This window comes from Rhagoletis pomonella, unplaced genomic scaffold (assembly GCF_013731165.1).
Source record: "Rhagoletis pomonella isolate Grant_MI unplaced genomic scaffold, Rhpom_1.0 Rhpom_scaffold_00001, whole genome shotgun sequence".
Lineage (NCBI taxonomy): Eukaryota > Metazoa > Arthropoda > Insecta > Diptera > Tephritidae > Rhagoletis > Rhagoletis pomonella.
This window is the reverse complement of record NW_023458555.1, coordinates 51,379,738-51,391,883: the sequence shown is the minus strand read 5'-3', so window position 1 is coordinate 51,391,883 and position 12,146 is coordinate 51,379,738. Positions and strand designations below refer to the sequence as shown.

Here is a 12,146-nt window from a genome sequence, read left to right as displayed (position 1 = left end):
CAAATGTAAAGAATTTCGCTAAAATTCAAGAAAGGGTCGAGATTTTTGATATTAAAATAAAATAGGTATTTTTATCTGCTCAATTACTAATAGATTGCAATTTCGCACGATACCTTTTTAGGCAAATTTGTTGGGCTCGCGTCACACATTTAGCCATTAATTGATTTTTCTAAACTTCCGAGGCGAACTCAATTGAAAACGTATCAGGCATTATGAAAAAACGGCTTGTAAAAATGTCTTCTAAAAATTTTAATCCTTACGTGATATTAGGAAGGTTTGGCGTTCTATTACCGCTAGTTGTATCTAATCGAAAGTATGCGAGTTGTGTGCAGGTTTTTTGCTAATGCTCGCGATGTTTCAAGAGCTTATTAATCAATTGCTCTTTTGCATTTTACTTAGATATTGATGTTACAGAATTTTGATTTGATATCCTTAAACTATTGAAAGAAATCTCGCATCCTTTCTTGTTGAACTGACTGCACATATATTTAATTTTTTGTTGCGTTTGTCGTCGCTCCAATAAGTACATTAGAGTGGCCCAAAATTGCATGGAAAAAAGTAAAGTCGGAATTTTAATGCACCCCCTAGGATTTTTCGACACCGAAAAAAATATACCCCAGATTTTTTATTTTGATGTGAAAAAATTTTAGCGAGTGCTCAAGGCGCTCAAAGTTTTTCATGGAAAACCTTGAGCGCTCCGAGCACTCCCTAAATAGTTTTTGATTTAAAAATATAAAATAGGGGTATATTTTTTCGGTATAGAGCAATCCTAGGGGGTGCCGCCATTAAAATTCCGAATTTCTTTTGTTGGACCACTCTAAAGTGCATATATGTATTCTCAGACAAGTGTATTTTTTCCCATACTAATCTAAGTTTTCTAAGGGCTGTTTCCTGTGTAGGTTTTAAAATTTATTTTCCCATTATACCAAAATTAAAAAAAAATGTTTTTAGGTAAGATAAATTTTGAAACCTACTTAAGAAAACGGTACTAAGATCACGATTCCAAGCTGTAACTTGGTCACGTGAAGAAAACCGCTATTGTTTAGTGGATCTGGCACTCCTGTTAGAAGTTCAATTCTCTGGTTAAATTTCAAGTTGACTTCATAGACAAAAGCTGATGGGAAAAGTGTTTTCAATAGTTTTACTTTCCTATTTAAAAAAAAAAACCGATTTTCGAACAGGTTCGAGGTCATTTGAAGGTCAAGTAGGGAAAACTTCATTGAATAAGCCTGAAAATTCAATAAAATTCTTCTAAATTCGACCTTGGGTTGACCTTGGCCTGACCTCTAGATGACCTTGAGGAATCAAGGCACCCCGATATTTCGTTCATACCTTTTCATTAAATGCGCAGTGGAAATACAGTAGATATAAGAAGCAAGTTTGTTTGGTTTACTGCAGGGTGCATATAGAATATTCGTTTACATATGTACAAAGAGTAAAAATACCGATGCTATTTAAGAATACACTTAGGTCTCTTTTTATGCGGTACATGCGTTCCTCAGAAAGCCGCTTAAAAAAGCTCTTCACTTTCATACAAAAACAGCGGATGCGTTCCAGCATTTTCAAAAACCGCATAAATTCAGATACTCCATGTAAAAAATTCTAAAAAACCGCATTAAAAAATCCAGTGAGGCATTATTGAGCAAAAAAAAAACTATTTATTTCTTCACTTCAATACTTATTATTCCATGTAAAACCGAACATTAATGAAATAAATAAAATTTTAACTGTATTTAAACCAAAAAAAAAATAAAAAAAACCACAATAAATACATACATGAATTATGTAAGAATACATAAAACAAAATTTAGAAAAAAAGGTTTTTTCTTAACAGCGGTCGCCCCTAGGCAGACAATGGCAAACCTCCGAGAGTATTTCTGCCATGAAAAACAGCTTCTCATAAAAATACAATCGCCGTTCGGAGTCGGCGTAAAACTGTAGGTCACTCCGCTTTGTGTGACAACATCAAGGCGCACACCACAAATTGGAGGAGAAGCTCCACTTATATGTAAGCGCCAATCTATTATTATTATTATTATGTAAGAATACAAAGACAAATTATTTATCAGAAACATAGTCTTTTACACACTGAAAAAAGTAATAAAAACTCTCAAAAAAGCAAAATCGCTACTGCGAAATAAGGGTTTGACAAACCGCATAAATTCAAATCCGCATAAAAAGAGACCTAAGTGTATATGTATGTAAATACAGAATGGTTGGATATTACCTTTTCGCCAGCCTCAGCAGGCAGATAGAATACTAAGACGCATAGGAATGAGATTAGCACAGTAGGCAAGATCAAATTCACTGTATAGAACAAAGTTTTGCGGCGTATGATGATGTAAAAAGTGATATCCGTCTCGGTTGGATGATTACCGTCACCTTCATAGACGTTTAGATAGGCCGGAACTTCGATAATGTCCCATGTACCGGATTTCCAATAGTCGGATAGATCGACGAAATTTTTGTTGTTGTACAGTGCTAACGACACTTGATCGCCGTTGAAGGTCCACGAACCAAATTTCATGATACACGTCTGTTGGTCAAACGGGAAATAGGTGACGTCGATGGTGCATGAGCTCTGATAGATTGCAGGCGGAACCCAGAGCACTTCACCCGTGGGATAGATGAGAACATTGGACTTGTAGCGTACTTCGTAGTTGCCGTCAGCACTTGTGAATGTAAGTGGATGATAAAAAGAAGTTAACAGGGTTAGAAGTATGCATGTGATATAATCGGATACATTAACTAAGATTAATATAAAAGAAATACTTTTACCATTTGAGAAAGATCAGTTACGCTGCACAGCTAATTCTCAAACGGCAAAACTCATAAGAACAATGTTCTTAACTAGTATTTCTATAGTGATTTTTTTATATATAACTTTTTCTAGAAGAGGCATACCAAGTAAAAAAGGAGCAGTTAAAATTAAAATCTATACCTACGTATGTATGTATAACACAATATTTCTTACTAAAATAATTTGCATTATTTACTCACTTATTGAACAACACAATATCCGGTTTCCAAACCTTATCGGGCGGCAAACGCAGTACGCCAATACCACCATAATCGGCCTCGTCCCATTGCAATTGATAATCGTACCAAACCAAACGTAACCAAACGTTTGATTTCATAATTTGATTTTTCTCATTCTGGGGTTTGGTATTGAAATTTTTTTGATTTTAGTTTCAGATATTCGTTAGAATTCGGTTACACATATACGAGTATATGTAGTATAACATTTTCAGTTTCAGAATTCGTACATAAACGATGAAGGGGAGGAGTTTTGTATCAATCATGTGAAAAGTTTTGTAGGAATATCAAAAAAAATTCAAAGTGAGAAAAGGAATATGTAATTTGGTGATTTTTTTTTTGATATTCTTATAGAATGCATTTTTGTATGTCGACATGAATTATGACGTGTAAATACAGTATGTGAATAATGTACAAGTATGTATACAATAACTATTTACAATTTACAAAATTAGGTATTTAATGCGTGTAAATATTTACTTTATAAATGACCTGTGATCTAAATAAGTATGTACCTAAGTAAAGTCGAAAACTCTATTCACAAACCGAGATAAAAAAAAAAATCAAACAAAAACGTTAATTAATGGTTTGTCAAATGAACATACAAAATGGACGCTGAGTAAGAAATGGATTTCGAATAACTGTATTTAGACGTATCGTACCGTACTATAAGTCGGCTGTTCTGTTATCAAGTACATTTGTAGTTGTACTTATTGTAAGTTGGAATAACATATGTAGTTTCAGTTAAGTTTTCTTTGTTGTTGTTAGTTTCATTGTAGTGAATTTCACTGTGGTCTGTAGAGTGGAGTAGTAGTAGTAGTAGTAGTAGTAATGCACACTTACGACATTGATTAGCTGTACGAACGCCAAACCAAATCTTACTCCAACTTTTTGTGTCATATTCTGAACGGGTCGTATAAGTTTGTTATACCCACGAAAGAGATCACGTACCAAGCGTTCTTCATCTTCGGATGCACTTACTAAGAGACACGAGTAAATTATATTTTATAAAATGTATGATGCAAAGAAAATAGTATTGGTTAAATGTCAAATGCACAATGCCACAGATAGATAGACAGTTAAACAAGAATGTATGTATGTAAATAGAATTAGAGATAGACTGATAGATATGTATGAGAAACTTTAAAATGTAGTAGTTTGGAATTGTTTAGGGAATGTACCTACTCAGTAAAGATGTTGCCAGACGTTGCAATGAGTATAAGGGATTGGAAATGCACGTGAATTAATTTTTTCATTTTCAACTTCACTCGGACTCTACAACTCGCCTTATTATGGGAATAAATCAGAAAAGTCTCGGGATCCCGGAGATGTGATGCCGGGATTTCGGTACATAGAGAAATGTTCTGGATCCCGGTGTTCTGTATCCCGGTATTCTGTATCCCGAACAGAAGGAGTTTTAGTGAAGCTACGTTGTCTTATTCGGTTTGTGGGCTCACTAAGGCCAGAGGTTTCTCTTCGCAAGGAGGTGTAGCTGCAAGCAGGCATTTCAGTAATAATAATATCAATTTGGCGCTTAAACTTTTGAAAAGTGTTTGGACAAGCTTCTCCTCCAAGTTGGGGTGCGTTATGAAAATATATCCCAAGTGGATGGATCTACAATTTAACGCCGCAAATGAACGGCAAATGGTTTTATGAGAAACTTTTTCAAGGCAGAAGTGTACTCGGAAGTTTGCCATTGGCTGCGAGGGGCGACCGCTGCTAGAAAAAACTCTATCATATTTAGATGCTGCTCAGGCAAAAGATACAACGCATGTCCTACGGAGTGGTAGTACGCAGCTCTAACCACTCAGCCATAGCGGCCGGTCATTTGCGCCTGCTCAATATGAGTAAAAATTCAAGGGAATATACTACTAAAAAACTTGGGTTAATGAGCGTCTTAATGTTGACTAACTTCGGTTTAGGATTTATGATTGAGCGTAAACTGTCACGATCCTCCAGAGAGAGGTTGATCGAATCAAAAAACTAAAAACCAAACAGATATTTACGTCAAAGACGAAAGATACGCTTCTTGATTTAGACTTAGACTTTTATCATCGAACAAAAATATATACATATACCTTGTTTATACCGACATATAAAGCGCTTTAACCCAGTTCGCTGTGATTCAAAACGGAGCACTATGGTTCAGAACTAAATTTTTGTGCGACTTAAATCAAATTTCTGACATAAGTAAAAACAATAAACCACCACTCATATTTACAGTAAAATATGTGAGTGAATGATGGGTACTTTTAACGTATGACGTTACCAAAGTAAGAAAATTATTTTTAAAAAATGTTCGATAAAATAAAGTCTTTTGATCAAACGTGCATTTATTGGAATTCATAATCTCATTTACTTTCAGCTACCCTTATTTGCTTTTACTTGTTTTTCTTTATTACGTTTACAAGCGAAAAGGGGAATTAAAGATAATTTACTTTAAGTTACATCTCGTTTAAAAGGAAAGAATTTATTTATTAAAAAAACATTTTCACCGAAGATTTAAAAAAAGTGCAAGCGATTGCAAGTTTTGAAAATATGACTATTTTGTAGTTCCAATATTATTGTATCGAGATAAATAAAAAACATGCCCTCCTCTGTGCCCCTCTTTATACAACTATCGGTTTGTCATAAGTTAGTTGGCCAAATTTTCATGCAAATTTACATACATTTTGGATGGTTTACATTATTATGAGAATATATGTATGTATTTTCGACTGCTCTAACGACTTGTACAGAAGTTTGTATTAGGTACATATCGCATTTTTCAACTAAATTAAAAGATCTTGACCAATAAAGGTTGCCAGCTTTTTATAATTACCTAAGAAGTACATAAGTTACTTCCTAATATTAAATTTCAATTTATTTATATATAGAGTTTTGTTCATAGTAAGACTAAGTCTTTTAGTAGTTCATCTTAAGGTAATACTTGTTGCAATATGGATATCAAATGAACGATGTTTACTAAACATAAAAATGTATTGCTCGTATTATTTTCAATCAAAATAGGCCTAGTTGGACTCGTTTGTCAAACGGACAGTTACACACTTAAAATGGACAAAATAAGTAATTTAGAGTTATTTAGAGAGTGGTTAAAAATAAAAATCTTCGCCAAGTCTAACTGCATAAAAAGCTTAGAAACACATATTTATAACACAAAGAACTTAAGGTTGTGGTTTTTAAAGTCTTCGATCCACAAAATTATATGAAGTTGGGGACACTTATTTTCATATTATACTATAAAACTTAAATGCAGAAAATAGGTTGCTAAATATATGTTTAAAAATTTAAAATATCTTTTTTGAAAAGAGAACAAAGTTTCAAAGAAATAAAAACAATATTAAGAAAAACAAATTCTACTGTTTTTATGTGGGCGTTGGAAAAAGTAAAAATCTGCTTAATACCTGGAAGTTCATGTATGGTTAACAACATAAAAATACACTAATTTAGGGCCAAATTCAGTACAAAAATCTGTAGTCAGCTACCGATTTTGAGTTAAATACGCACTGTGAATTTGGCCCTTATAGCAATTATTATTCTCGCGGAAATATTATAAAAAGGCATATTGTAATATAACTTTAAAATTTTGACTGGATGGCAACCCGAAAATATGTATGGATTAAAACACACCATTTGACACTGATATTGTCATATTTTTTATAATTTTACGGAAAGTGAATCTTATCCATTTCTTGTGACCATAATTTAGGCTATAGCTCCGGCACCGGTAGAGGTATCGAAGCAAAAGACTTAGCTTCAAATGTGCTCCTTTTAAAGTAGATTACTATGTTAAGATTTGAGAATAATCCGCCATGGTTCGCAGGAGATACGAATTTTGTCGTGCTATATGTGAGCTCTGAACCACTGTGCGGAGGCACAAACCAACTTTCAATACGCTCAGAAATTCAAAAGTGTATTGACTCGAATTTGTTTTCAAATCGCTTTTAAACCGACTTCCAAAAAAGGAGGAGGTTATCAGTTCGTCGGAATATTTTATTTTTTTTTTTTATGTCACGTCAACCGATTTCGATAATTCTTTTTGCAACGGAAAGGTAGTGTCTCAGAGGTGGTCCCGTACTAATTTGATCCGATCATTGAATCATGAAATATATAGATATATATATATATATTTTTTTTTAAGTCGGTTTGTTCTTTGCTAAAAATTACTTGTTTGTTTCTCATATCGGTTAGAAAACCGGTATAAACACATCACTCATCTGACGCGAAGTGAAAAAGGCTGGTTTTCACACAGTTCGTCTTAAAATTTAATCCTTATTTTAACAAATTTGAGTTATTGTTCGCTTCCATTTCGGTCCACCGCGCTAATTATTTATTAAAGAAATATCGAATGAAAATAACAACTTTTGTTTAATTTTGAATACGGTTTCAGCGAGTTCGCTGAAGTTACACCGGTATAAACGCTTGAAATATGTGTTGAGTCAGATCGGGCTTTTGTTAATACGGCTCTCTCGTAAGTATAAACAAGGTAATACATACATATAAAATATCTACAAAACTACAAAACTTTTAATAAATTCGAATTTGGCTCCTTACTTTTTGCACAAAGTGATTGTTTTCTGTTAAATCTGCTAAGCAAAGTGAAAACGGGTATTCGCGTATATTTATGAAATTTGGAGGCAACATAGATTAAGTGCTGGACACCATTCCTGCATATATATTTAGATCAAACAAATATTTTTTTAGATAACAACGTTCCTTCTTAAAATTTTACAACCAATGAGGAACTCTAATTCATTTTCAGGACCTTGCAAAACTGCCTAAATTCACCGTAAAAGAGGAAGTTAGTATCAAAATATGGTTTGTAATTTAAAAAGTTTATTAATAGCTCTTATATGTATATGCAACGTCTGCCTACACCTTATGTCATTACAGAGTTTCCAGATGTATTTAGAGAAAATTTGTAACATAATGTGAAAACGAAATAAAACAAAAGTGATGACAGTGTACCCATTTAAGAACTGCATGCAATTTAACGATCCAGAGCAGACGAACTTTTTCCTACAATGTTGATATGAATAAACTTTAGAACTAAAAACTTTAAAATTTTAAAACTTCAGAGCTTGCAAATGCTGGCAACGGAAGGCTGATGTATGTATGTATGAACTTAGTAATAGACTATGATGACAGCTACCTAAATCTTTCTGAGCTACTTAATTCGTAATATTTGCAAGTTTCTGCGTTGTTTTGGACTAAATCGGTGCAAATATATCAAACTGTGCTACTGTGACATAACTACATACATACGTGACAAGGGAGGACGGCTATGCCACACTATGAATGTTTTCATATTCCAAACATTTGTAAGCAGGTTGAAATGGAGAGCACTCTTATGAATTCAAACTTTCTTAAACATTCTGAAATAATGGGCGGTATGGATAAAACCTTAGAAAATGGTTATTCTTAAAACTTCAGGTATGAAATTTTAAGAAAAAGCAGATGCTAAATGTTTATGCACACGGCTCAATATGTATTTTTTTTTAAATAACGATTCGGATAAAATTATTTTTAAATAAGACTTTCAGGAAGTGAATTTTTTAATACTACATATGACTTGTTGTATTAGTAATAAATCCTTCCATTCCATTTAAAGTAATACCTAAGAACTTTTTAAAACTCTGCATACCTTAGAGTAGGACTCCACACAACACTTTTCAGGCCCTCAACGCCTTAATCAGCTATAGCTTTTATATTCGGCCGCAGTGCCGAAGGCAACAACGCTTGAAAAGCTCGATGTGGGGTTCTAACTTTAGTAATGAATACAGCACTAGAAGCCTAACGGGAATTTCATCGAGTAAAAAAATATATGTATTGATTTTTAATTGATGGAAGGGAATAATTAAATTTTGTTATTTTTTATATTTTATGAGCCTTTACAGATTTCACATGCAAGTCACTGCGATAATTTTCACGACTTATTTCTATGTTGATACCAATACGACTATACATAGTACCATTTCGTATATCCGATGGAGGGTATGTTAAAATTTTCATGCAAAATTTGAGGGAAACGGTCTCTTCAAGCAGTGAAATCAAAATAAAAGAATTTCAATGCGATGAAAAAACATTTTGGAAAAGAGAAAGCTTAATAAATGCAATTGTATAGAATAGAGTCAAAGTGAAGGGGTAGATGACAGACATATATTAAATATATGGAGAGTGTAAACAAATGTAATTGTTGATAAAAGTGGTTGTACGGGTGTTCTGACGATGGCCGTTTGTTGCGCTCTGAGAAGCCTTAACTACATAGAGTGTTGCCTATCAATATTCGGTAAGGGTGAGTGAAAAATTGAGAGAACCAGAGATAGAGGAATAGAAAATGGTTGTAAGCACAAAGATCAAAACAAAAAAAAAACAATATGGATGAGTAGTCGATTAATTTCTAGGTAGATTTGCTTCGAAGTACTATTTTTTATCAAATTGCTTCTTTTTTAACTACTGAAGGCAAAGGTTAGGTATGTAAATCCATTAGTGGACTGGTTTCACGGTTAAAAGTGCTGCAAGAATATTGTCGTTTTTGAATGTATCTACTGTTGCAAAAATAATTTTAATTTTGTATTTTCGATGCGTGGTGCTTTAAAGTTTGCATGTGCAGCTTTGTGCTCTTTCTGGTTTTCACATTTCATCTCAACGCTTCTTTCTACTGTTATTCTTTCTTTGGTTGGTTTTGTTCTGAAAATGCTCGGTTTCAGAAGGAGTATGAATTAAGATTCGGCAGTTAATACAGAAATCTTGTTTTTTTTTCATTGCAAAATTGCAATACACATATACAAATATATATTTCTTAAGTGGTTGCTTTTATTGTATTGTGCACCAGCAGTTTTCAGCCGCTGACACAAATTTAATAAAGTAATAATTGCTGCGTGCGGGAGGCTGTAGAGGGAAAGAAACAGACACTATTTAAGCATTTGTTTACATGATGTAGGTATGTATGTAGTATAATAAGTACGTATGTATTTATCTATGTATGTTAAACAACGTTTTCTGGACAATGAATAATTACTAGGCAATTGCTAATTTTTCAGTTCTCCTTTATAAATCTCTTATTAGCTCGATTTCGTTTCTGCTGTTCCTGCTTGCCTCTCAATACAACTGAAAAAGTGTCATTCACAGCCAGGAAACTTGCATTTTTGTTGTTGTTGTTGTTGCGATTGCATTAGATTTGTACATATATGTATGTATGTATGACATATGCTTTTCAATATACATAAGTAAAATACTTAGTAAATACTTACACTAGTTGCAAGTATGAATAACACGAAATGTCAAATTTTAAGATGCATTTTAAGCATTAAACACATGGTTCATTACATTTTTGCAATTACAGTTAGATTGTATACTGTACAAAGGTTGCGCATTTCTACAGTTCTAATAAAACGCAAAAAATAATTTTTTAGCAAAATATATATATTTTTTTTTTAATTTCGATTTCAGCACTAATAGGCATGAACTTATGTACACATACATATATACATACGTTCGTAAAAAGTGGTTAGATGCATTGATGGTAAGCGATTGGTAAGCAAATGAAAAAGTATTCAAAAGAAAAGGGTCGCTTCGAATAACTGGTAGCAATGGGGACAAAAAGGACGCGCTTGGATTTCCTAGGGGAAGTGGAGACTACTCTGCAAATTTTGAAGGCGGTCAGCTGTACTATTCTATAATTCATAATTTTGTAGGGGACTTAAGCTTTGGCAAATTTTAAAATTTTCCTCCATCGCGAAAAACTTTAAATATTTGTCAAAACTCTTTTTGCATGAAATCAGAAAAAAATCAAATCATTCGCTCCATACTGTTACATAAAGCTAAAAAAAAATATAATAGGTTTAATAGGCAGCTTCAATGGTTTTAATACATATACATACATTTACAGCATTTCCTAGACAATGCAATGCTAATGCAATAATATTATTTGATACTACGGCGTGTGCCGTGAAATGTTTGCATTTGAGTTAGTATTTATAAAGATATTTCCAATTTTCTAAATAAAATATATTTTACTGTACAGTCGTACCTTTATCCAGTTTCGTGAAGGCCAATAGCAGCAGCGTCAGGCACAGGCTACTTCCCACCCAACGGGTTACACGATTCCGATCCATCGATATTTGTAGTTATTTCTATCCCTTGATTACAAAACCTTCAATTTTGAGTTTTCGAAAATTCAATAGAATCCTCCTGGATTCATCTGATTGCAAATATATCCTCTTTTCGGGCACGCCCTTAGAAAACAAGAACACTTTATGAATTTAGACTCACACAAATACAATATTAACAGTAGGCGTTAAGTTTAATTGGTTACTGACCCAATTTTAATTTAATTTCTTTTCATATTTATAAATTTTCTTAAATAAAATTTAATTTGAAAATTTTTTCCTCGACAAATAGGTGCGTATCTATCTGCCAATGCTGAATGCTGGATAAAATCAATTTCAAGATTCCTCTGTATGACATCGCTGTGCTGCGCAGACGTCTCTCTGCTTCACAAGAAGTCTCCCTTCGATGCTGGATACCTGCTCCCACGCATGCGCTAACCTGACACTCTCCTTCTCTATGGATTGCTCCCAGCACGAGGTTTTTGTTTTGTTTACGAGCGTACTCTGTTAACGCTGCGTTGAGTTTCAATCAGCTGTTGGCGAAACATTGTTTACAAGCCGTCGGGTTGCAAACCGTACGATTGCATTTGTAGGTCACATGTTGCAGTCGTAGAAGGTCGGTTCAGTAACCTCTTCATTGCGAAATACACATAAATATTTACTTTCAGCCAATGCTCTTACACTGAACTAAATTTGAGTTAGTAAGATCAAATTGTTATAATTTCTCACTTCGTTAATTTGCCGAAAAGACGGGTTTTGTGCGCCAAAACAGGCGATTACCACTCTTTAATTTTTCGTAATTTTTTATATGCGAGTGCAACCAATCATAAGTAAAATATAAGCCGAATCTCATTAAAATTTGATCTTATTTATTTTTGAGTCCACCCAAACAGTTTCTGTACTGTAACGGGAGGTGGAAGCGGGAATATGTTAATACCTTTTTAAATAAATAATAATAATAAATAAATAAATAAAATAAAATTAGTTTAATTCTCTTCC

At 33.4% G+C, this 12,146-nt stretch overlaps 1 protein-coding gene across 1 annotated transcript in view; it reads right to left on the bottom strand.

Annotated features, from left to right (window-relative positions):
* The window catches only part of LOC118749403 (acetylcholine receptor subunit beta-like 1), a 16,959-nt gene extending 5,608 nt beyond the window's left edge, over positions 1-11,351 (bottom strand). Inside the window, exons 1-4 of the mRNA XM_036484231.1 lie at positions 11,069-11,351; positions 3,880-4,016; positions 3,001-3,155; positions 2,192-2,672 (exon numbers count right to left, since the gene is read on the bottom strand). Coding sequence (XP_036340124.1) covers positions 2,192-2,672; positions 3,001-3,155; positions 3,880-4,016; positions 11,069-11,153 — 858 coding nt within the window. The 5' untranslated portion in view covers positions 11,154-11,351. The remainder of the gene's footprint in view (positions 1-2,191; positions 2,673-3,000; positions 3,156-3,879; positions 4,017-11,068) is intronic.
* Positions 11,352-12,146: the final 795 nt, after the last annotated feature.